At 38.8% G+C, this 22500-nt stretch overlaps 2 protein-coding genes across 2 annotated transcripts in view; both read left to right on the top strand.

Annotated features, from left to right (window-relative positions):
* Window positions 1–22500, top strand: part of LOC307120889 (uncharacterized protein) — a 678898-nt gene that overhangs the window by 562700 nt on the left and 93698 nt on the right. The window lies entirely within an intron of this gene.
* The window catches only part of stab1 (stabilin 1), a 96173-nt gene that overhangs the window by 33473 nt on the left and 40200 nt on the right, over window positions 1–22500 (top strand). The window contains exons 24-42 of the mRNA XM_079808056.1: window positions 4249–4342; window positions 8459–8614; window positions 8906–9001; window positions 10686–10781; window positions 10911–10958; window positions 12286–12413; window positions 12509–12617; window positions 12705–12782; window positions 14276–14377; window positions 14468–14572; window positions 14644–14778; window positions 14855–14983; window positions 15064–15117; window positions 15195–15308; window positions 19668–19863; window positions 19960–20055; window positions 20145–20190; window positions 21728–21807; window positions 21912–22037. Of these exons, the coding sequence (XP_079664182.1) occupies window positions 4249–4342; window positions 8459–8614; window positions 8906–9001; window positions 10686–10781; window positions 10911–10958; window positions 12286–12413; window positions 12509–12617; window positions 12705–12782; window positions 14276–14377; window positions 14468–14572; window positions 14644–14778; window positions 14855–14983; window positions 15064–15117; window positions 15195–15308; window positions 19668–19863; window positions 19960–20055; window positions 20145–20190; window positions 21728–21807; window positions 21912–22037 (1988 nt within the window). The remainder of the gene's footprint in view (window positions 1–4248; window positions 4343–8458; window positions 8615–8905; window positions 9002–10685; window positions 10782–10910; window positions 10959–12285; window positions 12414–12508; window positions 12618–12704; window positions 12783–14275; window positions 14378–14467; window positions 14573–14643; window positions 14779–14854; window positions 14984–15063; window positions 15118–15194; window positions 15309–19667; window positions 19864–19959; window positions 20056–20144; window positions 20191–21727; window positions 21808–21911; window positions 22038–22500) is intronic.

Raw genomic sequence — 22500 nt, 5'->3', positions numbered from 1 at the left:
TGTGTGTGATCATCAGTGTTTGGTGTGTGTGATCAGTGTTTGGCGTGTGTGATCATCAGTGTTTGGTGTGTGTGATCATCAGTGTTTGGTGTGTGTGATCATCAGTGTTTGGTGTGTATGATCATCAGTGTTTGGTGTGTGTGATCATCAGTGTTTGGTGTGTGTGATCATCAGTGTTTGGTGTGTATGATCAGTGTTTGGTGTGTGTGATCATCAGTGTTTGGTGTGTGTGATCATCAGTGTTTGGTGTGTGTGATCATCACTGTTTGGTGTGTGTGATCATCAGTGTTTGGTGTGTATGATCATCAGTGTTTGGTGTGTGTGATCATCAGTGTTTGGTGTGTATGATCATCAGTGTTTGGTGTGTGTGATCATCAGTGTTTGGTGTGTATGATCATCAGTGTTTGGTGTGTGTGATCATCAGTGTTTGGTGTGTGTGATCATCAGTGTTTGGTGTGTGTGATCATCAGTGTTTGGTGTGTGTGATCATCAGTGTTTGGTGTGTGTGATCATCAGTGTTTGGTGTGTGTGATCATCAGTGTTTGGTGTGTGTGATCATCAGTGTTTGGTGTGTGTGATCATCAGTGTTTGGTGTGTGTGATCATCAGTGTTTGGTGTGTGTGATCATCAGTGTTTGGTGTGTATGATCATCAGTGTTTGGTGTGTGTGATCATCAGTGTTTGGTGTGTGTGATCATCAGTGTTTGGTGTGTATGATCATCAGTGTTTGGTGTGTGTGATCATCAGTGTTTGGTGTGTGTGATCATCAGTGTTTGGTGTGTGTGATCATCAGTGTTTGGTGTGTATGATCATCAGTGTTTGGTGTGTGTGATCATCAGTGTTTGGTGTGTGTGATCATCAGTGTTTGGCAGTGTTGGGCACATTACTTTAAAAAAGTAATTAGTTATAGTTACTAGTTACTTCTTACAAATAGTAACTGAGTTAGTAACTGAGTTACATCATTATAAAAGTAACTAATTACCCGGGAAAGTAACTAATGTGTTACTTTTTTTTTTTAATGTTTAAATATGTCAAATAACTTGGATGCCCCCAATATTAAATATGTTAAATGAATGAATTGGACACTAAATAGAATAAATTATTATTATAAAACATTGTACATTAATGTACACTATTGTAATGTTGCTGTGGGACAATGTGAGAGACACCTATCAAATTCAATATATTATTGTAAATATTATCAGTAGACCTACTATAGTGTAAATATTGTGTAAATAGTATCAGTACTTCTTTACTACTCCTCTGGTAGTGGAGCTCACGTTATCACCTGGGTTTTTAGCCACTAATATTGTGGCTGTGATGACGTGAGGCTTCATTAGATTAGAAATAGAATTACTTGCCACCGACGTGGAGAGACTCTTTCTCCCTGGGCATAAGCTTCACGTTACATTTATGTAATGTTTATATGTTTATAAACATTCTTACCGTTCATCTCAACGAGGAAAAAGTAGCGCTTATACTTCCAGTTTGCGAAAGCTACCTTTGAAGTCGTTGGAATGCCATCGCTGACTGTGCATATGCGTGTGCGTCAAAGGTGTGTGTGTGTGAACTCAACCTATCAACCTCAACCTTGTCTCCCACCCACCAATCATCATCAGTTATGTGTACCACCCAACCCATGGCTAGCGCGCGCGTGTGTGTGTGCAGGTCCGACTGACAGAGAGCCTGTTCGGATGAAAACCGCTTCAATGAGCTAAATTATAGTAACGCCGCATTTTTTTCCTCAGTAACGCTAACGGCGTTGTAACGGAAGAAACAGTAATTCGTTTGATTACTTGTTACTGAAAAAAGTAATTCCGTTAGTAACGCCGTTTATCTATAACGCCGTTATTCCCAACACTGGTGTTTGGTGTGTGTGATCATCAGTGTTTGGTGTGTGTGATCATCAGTGTTTGGTGTGTATGATCATCAGTGTTTGGTGTGTGTGATCATCAGTGTTTGGTGTGTGTGATCATCAGTGTTTGGTGTGTGTGATCATCAGTGTTTGGTGTGTGTGATCATCAGTGTTTGGTGTGTGTGATCATCAGTGTTTGGTGTGTATGATCATCAGTGTTTGGTGTGTATGATCATCAGTGTTTGGTGTGTATGATCAGTGTTTGGTGTGTGTGATCATCAGTGTTTGGTGTGTGTGATCATCAGTGTTTGGTGTGTGGGATCATCAGTGTTTGGTGTGTATGATCATCACTGTTTGGTGTGTGTGATCATCAGTGTTTGGTGTGTGTGATCATCAGTGTTTGGTGTGTGTGATCATCAGTGTTTGGTGTGTATGATCATCAGTGTTTGGTGTGTATGATCATCAGTGTTTGGTGTGTATGATCATCAGTGTTTGGTGTGTATGATCATCAGTGTTTCAGTGTTTGGTGTGTGTGATCATCAGTGTTTGGTGTGTATGATCAGTGTTTGGTGTGTGTGATCATCAGTGTTTGGTGTGTGTGATCATCAGTGTTTGGTGTGTGTGATCATCAGTGTTTGGTGTGTATGATCAGTGTTTGGTGTGTGTGATCATCAGTGTTTGGTGTGTGTGATCATCAGTGTTTGGTGTGTGTGATCATCAGTGTTTGGTGTGTATGATCATCAGTGTTTGGTGTGTATGATCATCAGTGTTTCAGTGTTTGGTGTGTGTGATCATCAGTGTTTGGTGTGTATGATCAGTGTTTGGTGTGTGTGATCATCAGTGTTTGGTGTGTGTGATCATCAGTGTTTGGTGTGTGTGATCATCAGTGTTTGGTGTGTATGATCAGTGTTTGGTGTGTGTGATCATCAGTGTTTGGTGTGTGTGATCATCAGTGTTTGGTGTGTGTGATCATCAGTGTTTGGTGTGTATGATCATCAGTGTTTGGTGTGTGTGATCATCAGTGTTTGGTGTGTGTGATCATCAGTGTTTGGTGTGTGTGATCATCAGTGTTTGGTGTGTGTGATCATCAGTGTTTGGTGTGTATGATCATCAGTGTTTGGTGTGTGTGATCATCAGTGTTTGGTGTGTGTGATCATCAGTGTTTGGTGTGTATGATCATCAGTGTTTGGTGTGTGTGATCATCAGTGTTTGGTGTGTGTGATCATCAGTGTTTGGTGTGTGTGATCATCAGTGTTTGGTGTGTGTGATCATCAGTGTTTGGTGTGTGTGATCATCAGTGTTTGGTGTGTATGATCATCAGTGTTTGGTGTGTATGATCATCAGTGTTTGGTGTGTGTGATCATCAGTGTTTGGTGTGTGTGATCATCAGTGTTTGGTGTGTGATCATCAGTGTTTGGTGTGTGTGATCATCAGTGTTTGGTGTGTGTGATCATCAGTGTTTGGTGTGTGTGATCATCAGTGTTTGGTGTGTGTGATCATCAGTGTTTGGTGTGTATGATCATCAGTGTTTGGTGTGTGTGATCATCAGTGTTTGGTGTGTGTGATCATCAGTGTTTGGTGTGTGTGATCATCAGTGTTTGGTGTGTGTGATCATCAGTGTTTGGTGTGTGTGATCATCAGTGTTTGGTGTGTATGATCATCAGTGTTTGGTGTGTATGATCATCAGTGTTTGGTGTGTGTGATCATCAGTGTTTGGTGTGTGTGATCATCAGTGTTTGGTGTGTGTGATCATCAGTGTTTGGTGTGTGTGATCATCAGTGTTTGGTGTGTGTGATCATCAGTGTTTGGTGTGTGTGATCATCAGTGTTTGGTGTGTGTGATCATCAGTGTTTGGTGTGTGTGATCATCAGTGTTTGGTGTGTATGATCATCAGTGTTTGGTGTGTGTGATCATCAGTGTTTGGTGTGTGTGATCATCAGTGTTTGGTGTGTGTGATCATCAGTGTTTGGTGTGTATGATCATCAGTGTTTGGTGTGTGTGATCATCAGTGTTTGGTGTGTGTGATCATCAGTGTTTGGTGTGTGTGATCATCAGTGTTTGGTGTGTATGATCATCAGTGTTTGGTGTGTGTGATCATCAGTGTTTGGTGTGTATGATCATCAGTGTTTGGTGTGTGTGATCATCAGTGTTTGGTGTGTGTGATCATCAGTGTTTGGTGTGTGTGATCATCAGTGTTTGGTGTGTGTGATCATCAGTGTTTGGTGTGTATGATCATCAGTGTTTGGTGTGTATGATCATCAGTGTTTGGTGTGTGTGATCATCAGTGTTTGGTGTGTATGATCATCAGTGTTTGGTGTGTGTGATCATCAGTGTTTGGTGTGTGTGATCATCAGTGTTTGGTGTGTTATTGATCTGTTGCTCATTGTGCTGTAGGTGTGTTTGTCTGCCTGGATATGAAGGAGACGGTCACACCTGCACTGAGGCCAATCTCTGCCTCCAGCCTCAGAGAGGAGGATGCCACGCCAATGTGAGACACACACACACACACACACACACACACACACACACACACACACACACACACACACACACACACACACACACACACACACACACACACACACACTTCCCTTTCCAGCAGATCTGCAGTGTGACGTCTGCCCTGTGTTCACTAGTGCAGCGATTCAGTCACCCTTTGATTCAAACACATGAAAATGATTTCAAGCATTGGCCAGGGTTGAAGAGTTTATCAAATTATAACATATTAAGTCTTATTTATGATGAAAAGTTGAAGTATGAACTTTATGATGGATGGATGCTCTTTTATGATGTTAGATGCACTTTTATGATGAATAGATGCACTTTTATGATGGATAGATGCACTTTTATGATGGACGGATGCACTTTTATGATGGACAGATGCACTTTTATGATGGATAGATGCACTTTTATGATGGATAGATGCACTTTTATGATGAATAGATGCACTTTTATGATGGACAGATGCACTTTTATGATGAACAGATGCACTTTTATGATGAATAGATGCACTTTTATGATGGACAGATGCACTTTTATGATGGATAGATGCACTTTTATGATGAATAGATGCACTTTTATGATGATTAGATGCACTTTTATGATGGATAGATGCAGTTTTATGATGGACAGATGCACTTTTATGATGGATAGATGCACTTTTATGATGAATAGATGCACTTTTATGATGATTAGATGCACTTTTATGATGGATAGATGCAGTTTTATGATGGACAGATGCACTTTTATGATGATTAGATGCACTTTTATGATGGACAGATGCACTTTTATGATGAATAGATGCACTTTTATGATGATTAGATGCACTTTTATGATGATTAGATGCACTTTTATGATGGACAGATGCACTTTTATGATGAATAGATGCACTTTTATGATGAATAGATGCACTTTTATGATGAATAGATGCACTTTTATGATGGATAGATGCACTTTTATGATGAATAGATGCACTTTTATGATGGACAGATGCACTTTTATAATGATTAGATGCACTTTTATGATGGATAGATGCACTTTTATGATGAATAGATGCACTTTTATGATGATTAGATGCACTTTTATGATGAATAGATGCACTTTTATGATGAATAGATGCACTTATATGATAGATGCACTTTTATGATGATAGATGCACTTTTATGATGATAGATGCACTTTTATGATGGACAGATGCACTTTTATAATGATTAGATGCACTTTTATGATGGATAGATGCACTTTTATGATGAATAGATGCACTTTTATGATGAATAGATGCACTTTTATGATGGACAGATGCACTTTTATGATGAATAGATGCACTTTTATGATGGATAGATGCACTTTTATGATGAATAGATGCACTTTTATGATGGACAGATGCACTTTTATGATGAATAGATGCACTTTTATGATGGACAGATGCACTTTTATGATGGATAGATGCACTTTTATGATGAATAGATGCACTTATATGATGATAGATGCACTTTTATGATGAATAGATGCACTTTTATGATGAATAGATGCACTTTTATGATGGACAGATGCACTTTTATAATGATTAGATGCACTTTTATGATGGATAGATGCACTTTTATGATGGATAGATGCACTTTTATGATGAATAGATGCACTTATATGATGATAGATGCACTTTTATGATGAATAGATGCACTTTTATGATGAATAGATGCACTTTTATGATGGACAGATGCACTTTTATAATGATTAGATGCACTTTTATGATGGATAGATGCACTTTTATGATGGATAGATGCACTTTTATGATGAATAGATGCACTTATATGATGATAGATGCACTTTTATGATGAATAGATGCACTTTTATGATGATTAGATGCACTTTTATGATGAATAGATGCACTTTTATGATGAATAGATGCACTTATATGATGAAAAGATGCACTTTTATGATTAGATGCACTTTTATGATGAAAAGATGCACTTTTATGATTAGATGCACTTTTATGATGATAGATGCACTTTTATGATTAGATGCACTTTTATGATGATAGATGCACTTTTATGATTAGATGCACTTTTATGATGATAGATGCACTTTTATGATTAGATGCACTTTTATGATGGACAGATGCACTTTTATGATGAATAGATGCACTTTTATGATGAATAGATGCACTTTTATGATGATTAGATGCACTTTTATGATGATTAGATGCACTTTTATGATGATAGATGCACTTTTATGATTAGATGCACTTTTATGATGGACAGATGCACTTTTATGATGGACAGATGCACTTATATGATGGATAGATGCACTTTTATGATGAATAGATGCACTTTTATGATGAATAGATGCACTTTTATGATGAATAGATGCACTTTTATGATGGACAGATGCACTTTTATGATGAATAGATGCACTTTTATGATGGATGGATGTACTTTTATGATGGATAGATGCACTTTTATGATGATTAGATGCACTTTTATGATGAATAGATGCACTTTTATGATGGATGGATGTACTTTTATGATGGACAGATGCACTTTTATGATGAATAGATGCACTTTTATGATGGATGGATGCACTTTTATGATGATTAGATGCACTTTTATGATGATTAGATGCACTTTTATGATGATAGATGCACTTTTATGATGAATAGATGCACTTTTATGATGGATAGATGCACTTTTATGATGATAGATGCACTTTTATGATGAATAGATGCACTTTTATGATGGATAGATGCACTTTTATGATGATAGATGCACTTTTATGATGAATAGATGCACTTATATGATGATAGATGCACTTTTATGATGAATAGATGCACTTTTATGATGGATAGATGCACTTTTATGATGATTAGATGCACTTTTATGATGATAGATGCACTTTTATGATGGATGGATGTACTTTTATGATGAATAGATGCACTTTTATGATGGATAGATGCACTTTTATGATGATAGATGCACTTTTATGATGGATGGATGTACTTTTATGATGAATAGATGCACTTTTATGATGGATAGATGCACTTTTATGATGATAGATGCACTTTTATGATGAATAGATGCACTTATATGATGATAGATGCACTTTTATGATGAATAGATGCACTTTTATGATGGATAGATGCACTTTTATGATGATTAGATGCACTTTTATGATGATAGATGCACTTTTATGATGGATGGATGTACTTTTATGATGAATAGATGCACTTTTATGATGGATAGATGCACTTTTATGATGATTAGATGCACTTTTATGATGGACAGATGCACTTTTATGATGGATAGATGCACTTTTATGATGGATAGATGCACTTTTATAATGGATAGATGCACTTTTATGATGAATAGATGCACTTTTATGATGATTAGATGCACTTTTATGATGGACAGATGCACTTTTATGATGATTAGATGCACTTTTACGATGAATAGATGCACTTTTATGATGGACAGATGCACTTTTATGATGGATAGATGCACTTTTATGATGAATAGATGCACTTTTATGATGATTAGATGCACTTTTATGATGGACAGATGCACTTTTATGATGATTAGATGCACTTTTACGATGAATAGATGCACTTTTATGATGGACAGATGCACTTTTATGATGGACAGATGCACTTTTATGATGGACAGATGCACTTTTATGATGGACAGATGCACTTTTATGATGGATAGATGCACTTTTATAATGGATAGATGCACTTTTATGATGAATAGATGCACTTTTATGATGGACAGATGCACTTTTATGATGATAGATGCACTTTTATGATGGACAGATGCACTTTTATGATGGATAGATGCACTTTTATGATGAATAGATGCACTTTTATGATGAATAGATGCACTTTTATGATGAATAAATACACTTTTATGATGGACAGATGCACTTTTATGAACTGCCATTATAAAGCTTGGGAGAGCCAGGGCATTATTAATATAACTCTGATTGTGTTTGTCTGAGAGAAGAATGTCATACACACCTGAGATGAGCTGAGGGAGAGGAAATCATGTGAACTAACCCTTTAAGTCAGTGTGGATATCATGTTTACTCTGTTTTGTTTGTGTGTGTTTATTAGGCGATGTGTACGCACGAGGCGGGAAACGTGAGCTGTGTTTGTATGGAAGGATGGACGGGTGATGGAAGCTTGTGTGTGGAGATCAATAACTGCCTGCTGGACAGTCGTGGGGGGTGTGATAAAAATGCAGACTGCACCCCCACCGCACCTGGACAGGTAATGATCCGGATAACCTGAGGATACACTAAACCTGTAGGACAGAACAATCACAAAAACATATCTCTTTAATATCTCTCCTAGACATCATCCTCATGTCTTCTCTAGTCCGTATATTATGTTCCGGGTCAATTTGACCCGAACACATTTTTGAGGTGAACTCTTTATTGTCTGATTTATGCAAGTTTGCAATTCTCCAAAGGACATTTTAAGAACTGAGTTAACAGAAAACTGAAGAACTGAGCTATGAAGGAAGACCTGAGTTTTGTTGGACTTCTCTTCTCTGCTCAGAATGAATGCAGCTGCAAGAAAGGCCACATGGGAGATGGCATCATCTGTACAATGGTCAACCCCTGTCTGTCAGAGAACGGAGGCTGCCATTCTCTGGTCTGTATTTCATCCTTGCAGAGTTAACATAATAACCTTCTGGTGAAGTTACACTTAACAAAATTTGTTTTTGCCCCCATTTTTCAAGATCTAAGACTGTTTCTAAGTACACAAAAGGCCTATTTCTCTCAAATATTGTTCACTAATCTGTGTTAGTGAGCACTTCTCCTTTGCCGAGATAATCCGTCCACCGCACAGGTGTGGCATATCCAGATGCTGATTGGACAGCAGTATTACTGCACAGGTGTGCCTTATGTGGTTCTTCATTTATGGGTCACACTCAGGACCTTCAGGTCAAAAATGACCCGGAGGGCGGGATTAAGATAAAAAAGATTTGAGTAAAATCAATGAAATATATTTTTGTTCAATAATATTTTTTCTTTTCTTTTTTGAGATTCTTTTACGCAATAATTATTACCCATTTTTTCCATTGAATATATAAAAAAATGTATATATATTTATTTTCTTTTATTTTATTTTTTATTAAAGCTGTATTTCATTTTAGAGTCAAGCCTAGGCCTCATGAAAGCAATTTTTTAAATGAGATCGGAGCCATCCGGTGGACACATTGAGCATTTTTATCACGCAATAGCACATTTTTACCACTATAGTGGATCTTGCGTTTTATAAAAAAAGAAAAAAATTCGTAGCTTCATCGGAATGGTCCGAAACTTATTGACTTTATTGGTACTTGGTATATGAACACCCAAATAAATTGGGGACAGGATTTGAAAAGTCTAAGTGGTCATAAAAAAAATAGTCACACTCAGGACCTTCGGGTCAAAAATGACCCCCATAGGAAATGAATGGGAAATTGGCAAAAATATGAAAATACAGAGTTTTTTTGGTGCATACAATCAACAAATCAGCCAGGATACAGAAAAAAGGACAGAAAAAACAGTTAAGATCTCTAAAACATCAAGAGTGCAAAACAGACAAAAAAACTCACACACACAAAAACACAATTAGCTTTTGGAATGGCATGCGTTCATTTGTGTGTGTGTGTGCGCGTGTGTTTTTGTGTGTATAAGTGTGTGTGAGTAAGTTTTGCACTCTTGATGTTTTAGAGATCTTCACTGCTGAGTCTTTTTTCTGCATCCTGGCTGATTTGTAGATTGTATGCACCAAAAAAATTCTGTATTTTCATATTTTTGCCAATTTCCCATTAATTTCCTATGGGGGTCATTTTTGACCCGAAGGTCCTGAGTGTGACTATTTTTTTTACGACCACTTAGACTTTTCAAATCCTGTCCCCAATTTTTTGGGTGTTCATATACCAAGTACCAATAAAGTCACCAAGTTTCGGACCATTCCGATGAAGCTACGGTTTTTAACATTTAAAAAAAATAAAATATTTCGGGTCAGAAATGACTGAAGAGCCCCAGTGGGTTAAGGCCTGTGCACACCGGGACGATTATCGCACTCTTATTGCCAGCATTTCGAGACGTTTTTCGGCGTGTCTTTGGATTATCTCGGCAAAGGAGAAGTGCTCACTAACACAGATTTAGACTGTGAACAATATTTGAGAGAAATAGGCCTTTTGTGTACATAGGAAAAGTCTTAGATCTTTGAGTTCAGCAAAAACAAAAGTGTTGCGTTTATAATTTTGTTCAGTGTAAATTTAAGGCTTAAACTCCTTTATGCTAGCATGTAATGTGGCGTAATTACTCGATAATGTTTCCAGGCCATGTGTAAATTGAAGAGTCCTGGAACACGTGAATGCACATGCCCGAGCGAATACGAAGGCGATGGACTCACGTGTTATGGAAACATGCTTGTGGTAAGATGAAGCATTAATTTAACCGTGAGGTTTTAAATCGGATGTCGACACATACACAATAGATTTGTTGCTAAGTTTAAAATATAAATGTGTTATGTTATTCATTTCTATTAATGTTTTTATTTTCAGGAGCTAGATGGGAGTTCTGTGTTTTATCATTTCAATCGCTTGCTTCAAGTAAGTACATCTTTACCCGAGCAAATTAGGGGCCAAGCACCGAAGGTGCGAAGTAAAGTCGTTAGCCTTCTTATTATTAGTATTCTTCCGTTTCTTCCGTCGATTTGATTGTGACGTCATTTTCCCGCCATTTTGAAATAACCGGAAAACCAATTTTTTTCGGAATAACTGTTGCTCCGATTTTCACGAAGATACAGATTTAACCAGATCATCTTCAGACCACGCCGACAAAAATGTATGGAATTCAAGTTGATCCGTACAACTGTTCGCAAAAAACGTGCAAACAAATTTGAAGTAGTGGTTGCAAAAATACACTTAAGGCTATATCTCTGCAACGCTTTATTGTATTCAAACCAAACTTGGTACATGTCATCACAAGCATGACCTGAGGCAACATGCAGTGTTTCGGCACAGCGCCACCTACTGGTCCGGAGATATGAAAAATGGCTATTTTTTCTTATAACTTATGAAACGTTTGTCCAAAAATCATAAAATTTCACCATATCGGCCACTTTGAATTATGTGCTAAAATGCTGTATTTAATGAACACATGAACGGATTGTTACGAAACTAGGTATGGGTCATCAGCACGATGCCCTGAAGGAGCCTGTGAAGCTTCAAAACCTAGGGGAGTTGTTTGTTTATAACTTTGGGTGTGGTTGACTTATTTTCATAGAGTTTTTTTTGTCTCCTGAATCCTTGCCGAGTCCAACGATACCAGACTTACCAGGTTTCGGCGTATGGTTTGTGCAGCGTTGTAATTTAGCGCTTATAAAACATCAGCTGATATCTTCGAAACCGCTAGTCCGATCAAGACGAAACCAGCGTCAGAAGTTCGGAAACATAGGTCAATAGCTAAACGCTAATGCCCAAATGTCAAAATATTGATAGTAAGGGGGAGTAAAATCCAATCAATGTCAGGTGTCAGTCATTTTTTACATGTTTTTTCAGATAAATGTCTATAACTCCAAAACAAAATGAGATATTTTCACCAAAATTGACACACACATGTATGGGCTCACTCCGAGGACACATACAAAATGGTGGGATTGAGCCTCTTGGTGGCGCTATAATAAAGCAAAACAATACAATGCATTTTTCAGGCTTTTTGCCTAAAATCATCTTAAAATGTGTTTAATTGCTCATTGCTGCAGTTGATCTGACACTCCCAGCCTTTTTGGCATGTCTTGTCTTCTTCTTTGCGCTTGGCCCTGATAATGACAGCTATATTTGTCAATGAGTCTGTTTATAAAAAATGTTATTAGTGACATAATTGAAAGAAAAAAACACAAATATTATTCTACAACATTTCTGTGTTTGTCTGCAGAGGCACAAAGTGATTGAGAGTGACAGCAGAGTGACGGCTTTGGTTCCGTCTAAAACTGCTTTCAGGAACCTCAGCGATTCAGACGAGTCCTTTTGGTTTGATTATTACAGGCTGCCTCACCTTCTAAAGTATGTGTTTTGATCGACATTGAGAGCTGATTGATGAGGTTTGCAAAAGAGAATAAATGCCATGTGATCATTTTCTGTGTGTGGTTTCTGTCTAGAGTTCATTTTTTAGATGGGATCTACACCTCTGAAGACTTAAAGCAACTAGTTGGTAAAACCGTCCAGACTATAGGGAAGAGTAAATGGGAGGTCCAAAGCAACGGCAAGGTAACTATCAGACAAACCCCACCCCTGTGATTAATATTGGTCATCTTTCACTGCTGTAATGTGACCTTTTCACCTTTATGTCCTTAGGAGCTCATGATCGGCAATGCTACTATTCTTGTTCCAGACCTCAAGGCAATAAATGGGTGCATTCACATTATTGACACGGTAATGACGCATTTGGTTTTTAAAATACCAAAGCAAAAGTATAAAACTTTGGTTATGTTGACTGAAGTTAGCCTATTTTCAGCCACTGTGTAATATCATTGCGCCGCTGCACTCATGGGGCGGCTCACAGCTCTTGATTATTACGCAGGAATGAGAGAATAGTTCCTGCCATATCGGCCTAGAACATCACAACTTCTCATTTTCCGTCAGTCTTAGCACACAATGGAACTACAGGAGAGTCACGTTTTAAAGAGGAGAAATATCAACACTCTTTGGTCATTTTTGAGCGAGATGCTAACGGTCTAATCAGATTCAATGATCTATGCTAAGCTATTGTAACTGAGGTCAGCTAGTAGTTGCTGTGTGAGTAAACCTCACTCCTCTGATCTCAAGAGATGCGCTAGTGACTGATGCTAGGGGTTGCAGCCTTTATCTCCTGTTAGAGCGACTGACTCTCATGCGGGCGGACCCGGGTTCAAGCCCCGCTTGGAGCGGGTGGTTCGAACAGGAGGGGTTACATTTTTACAGATGTCCACGTGAGAAACAATTGCCGTCCGAATAGGGCTTTTTCGTATTATATTACGATTTTTTAGCCTGATGTCGTCATACTCAATTCTGGTCAGAATATGACTAATTTCCTGAACTCAAATGTTGTGGGCGGGGCTAAATTAGGCTTGCATCCCTAGGCTAGCGATTTGTTGTATGGGAGGCGCTTTACAATGCCCCGTTCATTCATCAAGACCAATTCTTGGGATTTAAGAATCTATATCGGTTCATACATATGACAATAGAATAGAGAAATTCTCTTGAGAGAATCAGGAGATCAGAGATCAGAGGAGTGAGGTTTACTCACACAGAGACCACTAGCTGACCTCAGTTACACGACCACAAACAATGCCTTAGCAACTGCTCAGAAATTGACTAAAAACCACACCAACTGCATAGCAATGATAAATCTCTCAGAATACCTTACCTCTGCATAGCAACATCCCAGCATAGAAATACACTAAAAACTACTGAGAAAACACTTGCACATAGCAACGCCCTGGCAACCAGCTATCATTCCTACCACGCCTTAGCAACCATAAAGCACTGTCCTAGCATACTAAAAGCCACTCAGAACACTCCAACAAAAGAGATGCTCTAGTGACTGACTCTAGGGGTTGCAGCCTTTAGCTGCTGTTAGAGCGACTGACTCTCATGCGGGCAGACCCGGGTTCGAGTCCCGCTTGGAGTGGGGCGGTTCGAACAGGAGGGGTTACACTATGCTAAAAGTGCTACCGCCAGACTCAGAGTTCGGCCGATTGGATTTGAAAACGGTAAAACTCAACTGAGTTGGAAAATGAGCCTATTTTCTAAAAAAGTGGAGTGTTCCTTAAATTTCTTCAAAAATTATTCAGATCTAGTTTGGCCATATTATTCACCTCGGTCTGTGGAATATGACCATTTTAAATGTTACATTTTCATACATAACACATGTGTTTTTCTCTTAGATTCTTAAACCCGCTCTATCTGATTTACCTCCTCCACCTCCCACTTTGATGAAGTTCCTGAATAACACAGCAGAATTCAGCCTTTTCAGGCAGGCGGCATTGGTGTGTTTCTGCCATTCACCCACAGATATTCCTTACTCAATATTTTCAGGAAGAATATCATACATAAGCATAGTTGTTTCTATTTTTTAGCTTTACGACTTGGAAAAAAGTATCCCAACTAGAGATTACACCATTTTTGTCCCGTATGACAGTGCCATACGAGAGTACCTGAATAAAACCAACACTACACAACTGGTGAGTGAATCTCTATGAATTCAATGTTAGATCTCAATCATACATTTGACTAAATTGTCTCTTTTCAACAGAGCCAAGACGTCGTAAAATATCATGTAATTATAAGCGAGCAACTCTTTCCTGAACACTTGGGCGATGGACTCTTCAAGCACACGTTTTTGGGAAATGGCACTCAGATCATGTTTTATGTGGACACTGAAAATCAGGTATTGCACAACTCACACTCCATACAGTGCTTAGATGACAAGAGTTATTAGTAGATTAACTATTCCTGATCTCCAGTTGATGGCCAATGACGTTCCCATTAACGGAAGCTTCATTGAGACGAGGCATGGCTCAGTATTCGGAATCCCACGTGTCCTAGACCTCCGCAAGAACCACTGCAGTAATGAAGTGATTTTAAAAATCGCTGTAAGTTTCTGCTGGCACTTGAGGTTAATCTCCAAGTGGTGTAACAAACAAAGTTAAGGAGCGTTTGCTTTCTTTTGCAGGGCCGCTGTGGAGATTGTAACGCTGAACCAAAATGCCTCTACAGTGCCAAACCTGTAAGATGGGTCCATTGTTGTTTTAGTTTGCTCTTCATGTGAATCATAATGGTAAAGTTTATGATTTGTTTCTTCAGATCCAGCCAAAGTTCCCTCAAAATATGAAGTCAAACTGTAAATACAGGACAAGAGTTGGAAAAAGGAGAAAAATGGAGCCGGGCTGTCACATGGAATGTTTGAGAACAACAAAGGTACTTAATTTCATAAGTTCAGAAGCCCCTTGTGTGCAGTGTTGTCATCTGAGCTTTGTTGTACGAGTGCCTACTCTCTTGTTTTTAGAGTATTTTGTAGGGGTGGGAATCTTAAGGCACTTAATGATCCGATTCTGGGAGTAACGATCCGATTCGCAAAACGATTCTTAACACACTTTTTTGGTAACTAATAATCCTGCTATGCAAATACTTTACATTTTAACCAAAATTGGAGTTACTATGCGTTTCGTTTATAGTTATAATATCTGTTTGACAGTATTGCCATATTAAAAATTATTATGAAGATTTCTTTCAATACTTTTATTTTATTAACAAAGTTATATTCAGGATTAACAAGCTCTGAATGAAACATGGTAAACCATACAATTGCAAAGAACAATCATTAAGAATAAACAGTTCTCAGTTTACAACTAAGTGTGACTATTTTTCAGTTTCTTTAGATTATTTTAACAACTACAAAAAAGTCTTTAAACCAAAAAAAGGTAAGCAGGTCGTAGTTTGTGCATTTTATCTTCACCCTTCGCCGCGAGTTTGATTGACAGGCGATCTGACCAATCACATCGCCGAATCTGCCGGTTTGTTTCTTTTAGTGTTTATTCATGTTTATTTGATGCTTATCAATGAACTAGAAGGAAGAGATGATCGGTTCACAAGCAGCTTGAGGCGCTACAGCGATCACCACACATTAAAGAGCCACAAAACGCTATTTATTGTTAAAATTTCTTTAAAAAAGACAACATTTTAAAGTTGAGACTTTATTTCATATCAAAAGTAACTTGCTCTGTCCTGTGTGTCGGCGTGTTGTCAGTGTCCTCTTTGCTCCGCGATGTGTTTTCTCTACATGAGAACATGTGTGTGTGTGGCGTGAGAGGCCCATGGCGTGTCGAACATAGCAACAGTAACAAAAGGGGCGGGGCTTTGCGAACGGTCGGCATACGAACATTCATCTATCAACAGGTTTTTCTGTTTGGTCAGTGACCGCGCGCACACAGTGGTGAAGTGGCCGTTTGAATTGAACACAGAATCGATTCTGAATTGTTAGATAACAAATCGCGATGCATCGACCTTTTCTCCCACCCCTAGTATTTTGTTTTGCTACCATTGTTGGGGAAACGCATTACAAGTAACTTGAGTTACTTAATAAAATTACTTCTTCCAAGTAACTAGTAAAGTAACGCATTACTTTTCAAATTTACAACAAAATATCTGAGTTACTTTTTCACATTAATTTGACTGACTGTGTGTGTGTGTGTGTGTGTGTGTGTGTGTGTGTGTGTGTGTGTGTGTGTGTGTGTGTGTGTGTGTGTGTGTGTGTGTGTGTGTGTGTGTGTGTGTGAACATGATGGTTATTGTAGTTGCAGACTAAATGTGAGCATTTATTTATCTCACTTGCACAATAAAGATTCTGTCCTCCTCAAAATGAATAAAATCAGTCAAATGCAAAATCAGAATACTATGCAAACCTCCAATAATTAAATGTTAAATAAAACAAATATCTTTAAGCATAATCTACCTTTATATTTAATTTACCAATGTCTTGCTGCTGACCTTTGATGATGAAAATTACTAGATTTTTTGTTTTTATTGGTAAAACGTTTTTCTCCTGCGTCCTATTCTGCGCCCTCTACTGTTCATGAGGGAATCTGCATCTTTACCTCAGCCTGGGGCTTATTATTTACATTTTGGTATGAAGAGGTCTTTACCGTTGCACAAAAATATAACTTTTTTGTTATAAACAAAAACAAGCCCAGCCCAGGTGAGAAAAAGTAACGTAACACATTACTTTTCTTGAAAAGTAACTAAGTAACTCAATTAGTTACTTTTTAAGGGAGTGACACAATATTCAGTCCCTCCAGAAAAACGCAATTATGCGATCGCATGATTTAATGCATAATCAGCCAAAGTCTGCCTATTTATGCGTGGGCCGCATTTTTTCAAATACGCCCCACTTTCGCCACATAAATTGCCTATTTCCGTGTGCAAAATACGCGGGGCTAGCATGATTTCATAATCCCCGCATTTTCGTTGCAAAAAAGTCATATATATTAGCAGAAAGTTTACAATTTTTTGTTTACTTCACACAAGAGCCGCCATTTCCCCCTATTGCCATGGGAATGTTTTGAAGTGACGTAATTACCCGTCGCGAACGTCATTCGAAAAGCTGCAAACCCCTGTGGGGAAACCATAGATATCGCTGAAACCATGATGAAGCACGCAAACTCCCATTTGCCAACAAAAATAACAGCAAAAGACCAAAGCAAAGCAGTTTCCCGGTGAGGTCCCGATTTCAAAACACAAGCATCATGAAGCTTCGAAGCGTTATAAATCAGTGAGTCAATTCAGCGGTTTGGAGCGTTATGAATCAGTGAGTCGATTCAGTGGTTTGAAGCGTTATGAATCAGTGAGTCGATTCAGCGGTTTGGAGCGTTATGAATCAGTGAGTCGATTCAGTGGTTCGAAGCATTATGAATCAGTGAGTCGATTCAGCGGTTTGGATCGCCAAAGTCACTTATTTCAGCAGTTTGACATGCGATTCGAATCATGAATCGGCTCACTGATTCATAACGCTCTGAACCGCTGAATCGACTCACTGATTCATAACGCTCTGAACCGCTGAATCGACTCACTGATTCATAACGCTTCGAAGTTTCATGATGTGTGTTTTGAAATCGGTCATCACTATACAAGTCGTTTTTTAAAAAAATTTTCGCACAAAAACTATTCTCTTCATAAAGTTATTGTAGAGCCGCTGTAGTGAGATGGACTTTGTAACTTTAGTCTTTAGTGTCTTTTAAGGGTCTTGAGAGTGTAAAGTTGAGCCAATGGAGGCCTTTCAGAGCATCAGATTTACACTAAAATATCTTCATTTGTGTCTGAAGATGAACGGAGGTCTGACGGGTGTCCAACCACATGAGGCTCAGTCATTAATGACACAATTTACATTTTTGGGTGAACTAAGCCTTTAAGAGATTGCACTTTGTGCATTGGAAGCACTCAAATGTCTGTTTTGTAAAGCTACCTCTGTAAAACAGGAAGTTATTTATTCATTTTTTCAGAAGTTTTAGCTTATTTCTTTTGTAAAGCTACAGAACTTGTTTGACTCAATGTTTTGTAAATTTGAGCCGTGTGTTTATAAAGGTCTTCAATAAAACAAGATGAGAACTGAAATATTCCCAGCACTTTCTGTGATGTAGTGCTTTTTTCTCTTTTTCCCGCAATTTCATCGCATAAAATTGCATAAATATATAAATTTTTTAAGAAAACGTGCCGCATAATCAAGGATTTTTGCCCGCAACAACCACAAAAGCCGCATTTTTCTGGAAGGACTGAATATTGTAATGCATTACTTTTCAAAGTAACTTCCCCCAACACTGTTTGCTACTATCAGCCTCCTTTGAAGCAAACCTCTAGTTAAAAACATCCACATGCCGAGAAGTAGAGGCAGCACAGTTACAACGATCATTCTATAATCCCGCCCACTTTAAAGCGGTGCTAATGGTAGTGGAAAACCAAACCGAGCCGAACCGAGTCGAACCGAGTCGTACCACGCAGTGGTACTCGTTCAAGACTCGTTCAAGTACAACTCTCTAATAGGCTTGGTGTGATAGTCGGCGTTACCGGTGTTGCCGGTGTTCAGGCGAAGAACAAGACAAGATGATTTGTGTTTTTCATTAAGAATAACAGACTAATGAACCCACCATTCAAGCAACCCGCCCCAGAATTTGCGCTAATTCTAAACCGAAAGTAAAATGCACACGATCGCATGGGCATTCCCGCCGGTGATACCAGTTTTATCGGTGTTGTCACACGTCGATTAACCAGTGGGAAAATGTCCTCACCATCACATCCCTAGTGACTGTTGTTAGAGAGTTCTTACCACAACTGCCCATGTGGATTTGTTTTAGGATGCATTTATGACCTTTTTAAGTTTGGGTTACCTGGACTTTTAATGGAGGGACAGAAACATGGCAGGTTTCATTAAAAATGTCTTATTTTGTGTTTTGAAGACAAGTCGTATAGGTTTATAGCGGCATTACGTCATGAAAGTGCGGACTCGTTGGAAGACCGCGAGGGTTTAGGGTGCCATTCGGGACAGGGTCATTGACCTGAAAGTGAAAACTAACCATAGAAGAAGAGTAATAATAAGCTCTGCTACAGCGCCCACTTGTGGCGACAGTGAATATGCAAGCTATACTTTTGTTTGGACACATTTTGGAACAATACAATTTGTGATTTAGAGATTGCGTAGCTTGCATGTTTTGGGCCGGGGTGTTTGTGTGCTGGTTGGGTTTACGCTTTTAAATTCCGATTCCAAGCTCATAATAACTTTCCTTCCAGGACCACTCCTGCTGTCCGGGATACTTTGGGCATGATTGCTCCAAATGTCCTGGGACTGTGGATAACTGGTGCTCCAACAACGGTCAATGCCAGGACGGGCTGTTCGGCAGCGGGGAGTGTCTCTGTAAAGAGGGCTTCCATGGAACGGCCTGCGAAATGTGTGAGCCTGGGAGATATGGAAAAGACTGCAAGTCAGGTAACATCTACGAGCAATTTTCTATTCTACGATCGTGGCATTCTGTTAGTGCTGTTCGAACATTTTTGAACAAACCCAATGGTTTTCATTTGGCAGAATGTCACTGTGAACATGGCAAATGTCTGGACGGTATGGAGGGCAATGGCCAGTGCATTTGTTTCAAAGGTTGGAAGGGAGTGGATTGCTCTGTTGGTCAGTATTACGGTCAAACTGCATGTTTTGTTTCAGATAACGTGTCTTACCTTAATGAACTTATCGTGATAATAATGTGTATTTTGCAGCGGTAGTTAATGATGCCTGTGGTGGAGTTTGTGATGTCAATGCTAAGTAAGTATGTACAATTTACCTATAAGACACAATGGCTCCGTTTACACTGAATGGTTCAAGATGTTTCCCTCTCATGTGGCACAGATCGGATGTGACGTGAACGTGTAAGCAGGAAAAAAATACATGAATTCCGATATCCTCAGATCAGATCCAGGCCTCACTCATATATGGTAATAAATCCGATATGATGACGTGCATTTAAGCGATCAAATCAGAGATTCCCCAGTAAATGCGAGTCGTACGTCATTGAAAAACAGACGGAGGCGAATGACCTCAACTCGAACTGCGATCGAAGACGAAGGTCCGACAAAGTGGAGTAATGCGAAGGTTTCATACCTTTAAACTTCTTATGCTCTGGGACCATTTTTGTGGATTTCCGCCTGGATTTGGCTTACCCAAAAGCTTCCCATACACACACACACAGTGTCTCTAAACACACAATACTGGTGTCATTGTACAGGAAACCCTCTGAAGTTTCATAAAGCACTGCTAAAAGTGATAATCATGTGAGTATATGTTGTCTGAGCTGTAATAACCCCCCAAAAAGAGGCGCTTTTAGATTGTTTGGTTATAATTGATTGTTGAAAGTGTGTACCGTATTTTCCGGACTACAAGTCGCTCAGTCACATCAGTCAAAAAATGCGTCATGAAGAGGAAAAAGTCGCACATACATATATAACATATATAAGTGTTTTCTGTAATCTAGTGTTTACAGCCGGAACTGTCTGCAGGGTGCTAGAACACACAGGGCCTGAGTTACACACTTTCAACAATCAATTTATAACCAAACAATCAAAAAGCGCCTCTTTTTGGGGGGTTTATTACAGCTCAGACAACATATACTCACATGATTATCACTTTTAGCAGTGCTTTATGAAACTTCAGAGGGTTTCCTGTAAAATGACACCAGTATTGTGTGTTAAGAGACACTGTGTGTGTGTGTGTGTGTGTGTGTGTATGGAAAGCTTTTACATTTGGGTCGGACAAATCCAGGCGGAAATGGTCCCAGAGTAATTTAGTGTAAATGTGTGTAAAAAGTGACGCATATCTGCTGAAAGTAGAGACTCTAAGCTTTCAGATGAGGTCAGAGCTCCTCCAGGCTGTCTTGTTAGCGTATTGTTGGCACTTAATAATAATAGTAATATTAATAATCCTAATAATATTCCTTTAACTTTCATGTTTTTTTAAATACTTGTCTTTTATGTTGTTGTTGCTTTTTAACTTTCATGTCTTTTTAAATACTTGTCTTTTATGTTGTTGTCGCTTTTTTAACACAGTGGGTCTGAGGGAAACATAATTTCAATCCTCTGTATGTCTTGTATATATAGTAGAATTGACAATAAAGTAAAGTTGAGTTGAGTTGATATCCTTTTTTTTCCCGGGTCAGAACGTTTCGCCAGTGTATAGTGTAAATGCAAATATCAGATACGGCTCGTTTTTAAAAGATGATGTAAGCGCGTCATCAAGACCTGCAGTGTAAATGCGGCCAGTGTTTAACACATTGATCAGTGTTTATAGTCGAATGTGTTTCTGCCAGCTGTATCTCTGGAGGCTCAGGGACTCCTCCAACGTGTTCCTGCACAGCTGGTTATAAGGGGAACGGGACTTTTTGCAAAGGTTCGTCTGTGTTTCATTGCTTAGTTTGTCATTGTTCACCTTGTTTACTTTGTTAATACACATTCCTGGTCTTACTGTGAACGCTTTGCATACGCTTTCCGCAGAATTTGACCCATGTGCCACAAACAACGGAGGGTGTTCCACGAACGCAAACTGCACGAAAACATCGCCCGGCGAAAGGAGCTGCACTTGTAAAGCCAGCTACATCGGGGATGGGGTTATGTGTCTCGGTAAAAGAGCGCTTTGCTTCTTGTAATATCCAAATGAGATTTGACATTTTCAACATTTTCCTTTAACCCTCTGGTGCTCTTCGATCATTTCTGACCGGAACATTTTCTGTTTTGAAATTATAAAAATCACAGCTTCATCGGAATGATATGAAACTTGGTGACTTTTCTAGCATTAGGTATGTGAACACACCAAAAAAATTGGGGACATGATTCGAGCATGCTAATTGGTCGTAAAAAAAAAAGTTTACCTTTCATTGTCTTCGACAATGATGATGTTGAATGATGTTGAACGACAAATGGGGAAATCGGCAAAAACAGCTCTTCGGTCAAAAATGACCACCATAGGAAATGAATGAGAAATCTGCAAAAACATAAAAATTCACAGAGTTTTTGTGTGTACAATCTACAAATTGGCCACAATGCTGAAAAATAGTCATCAAGAGTGTGACATTGACACATCCAC

This window comes from Gobio gobio, assembly GCF_949357685.1.
Source record: "Gobio gobio genome assembly, chromosome: 24".
NCBI classification, from domain to species: Eukaryota; Metazoa; Chordata; class Actinopteri; order Cypriniformes; family Gobionidae; genus Gobio; species Gobio gobio.
Note: the sequence above shows the minus strand (reverse complement) of the source record. Positions and strands in the feature narration are given on the sequence as shown.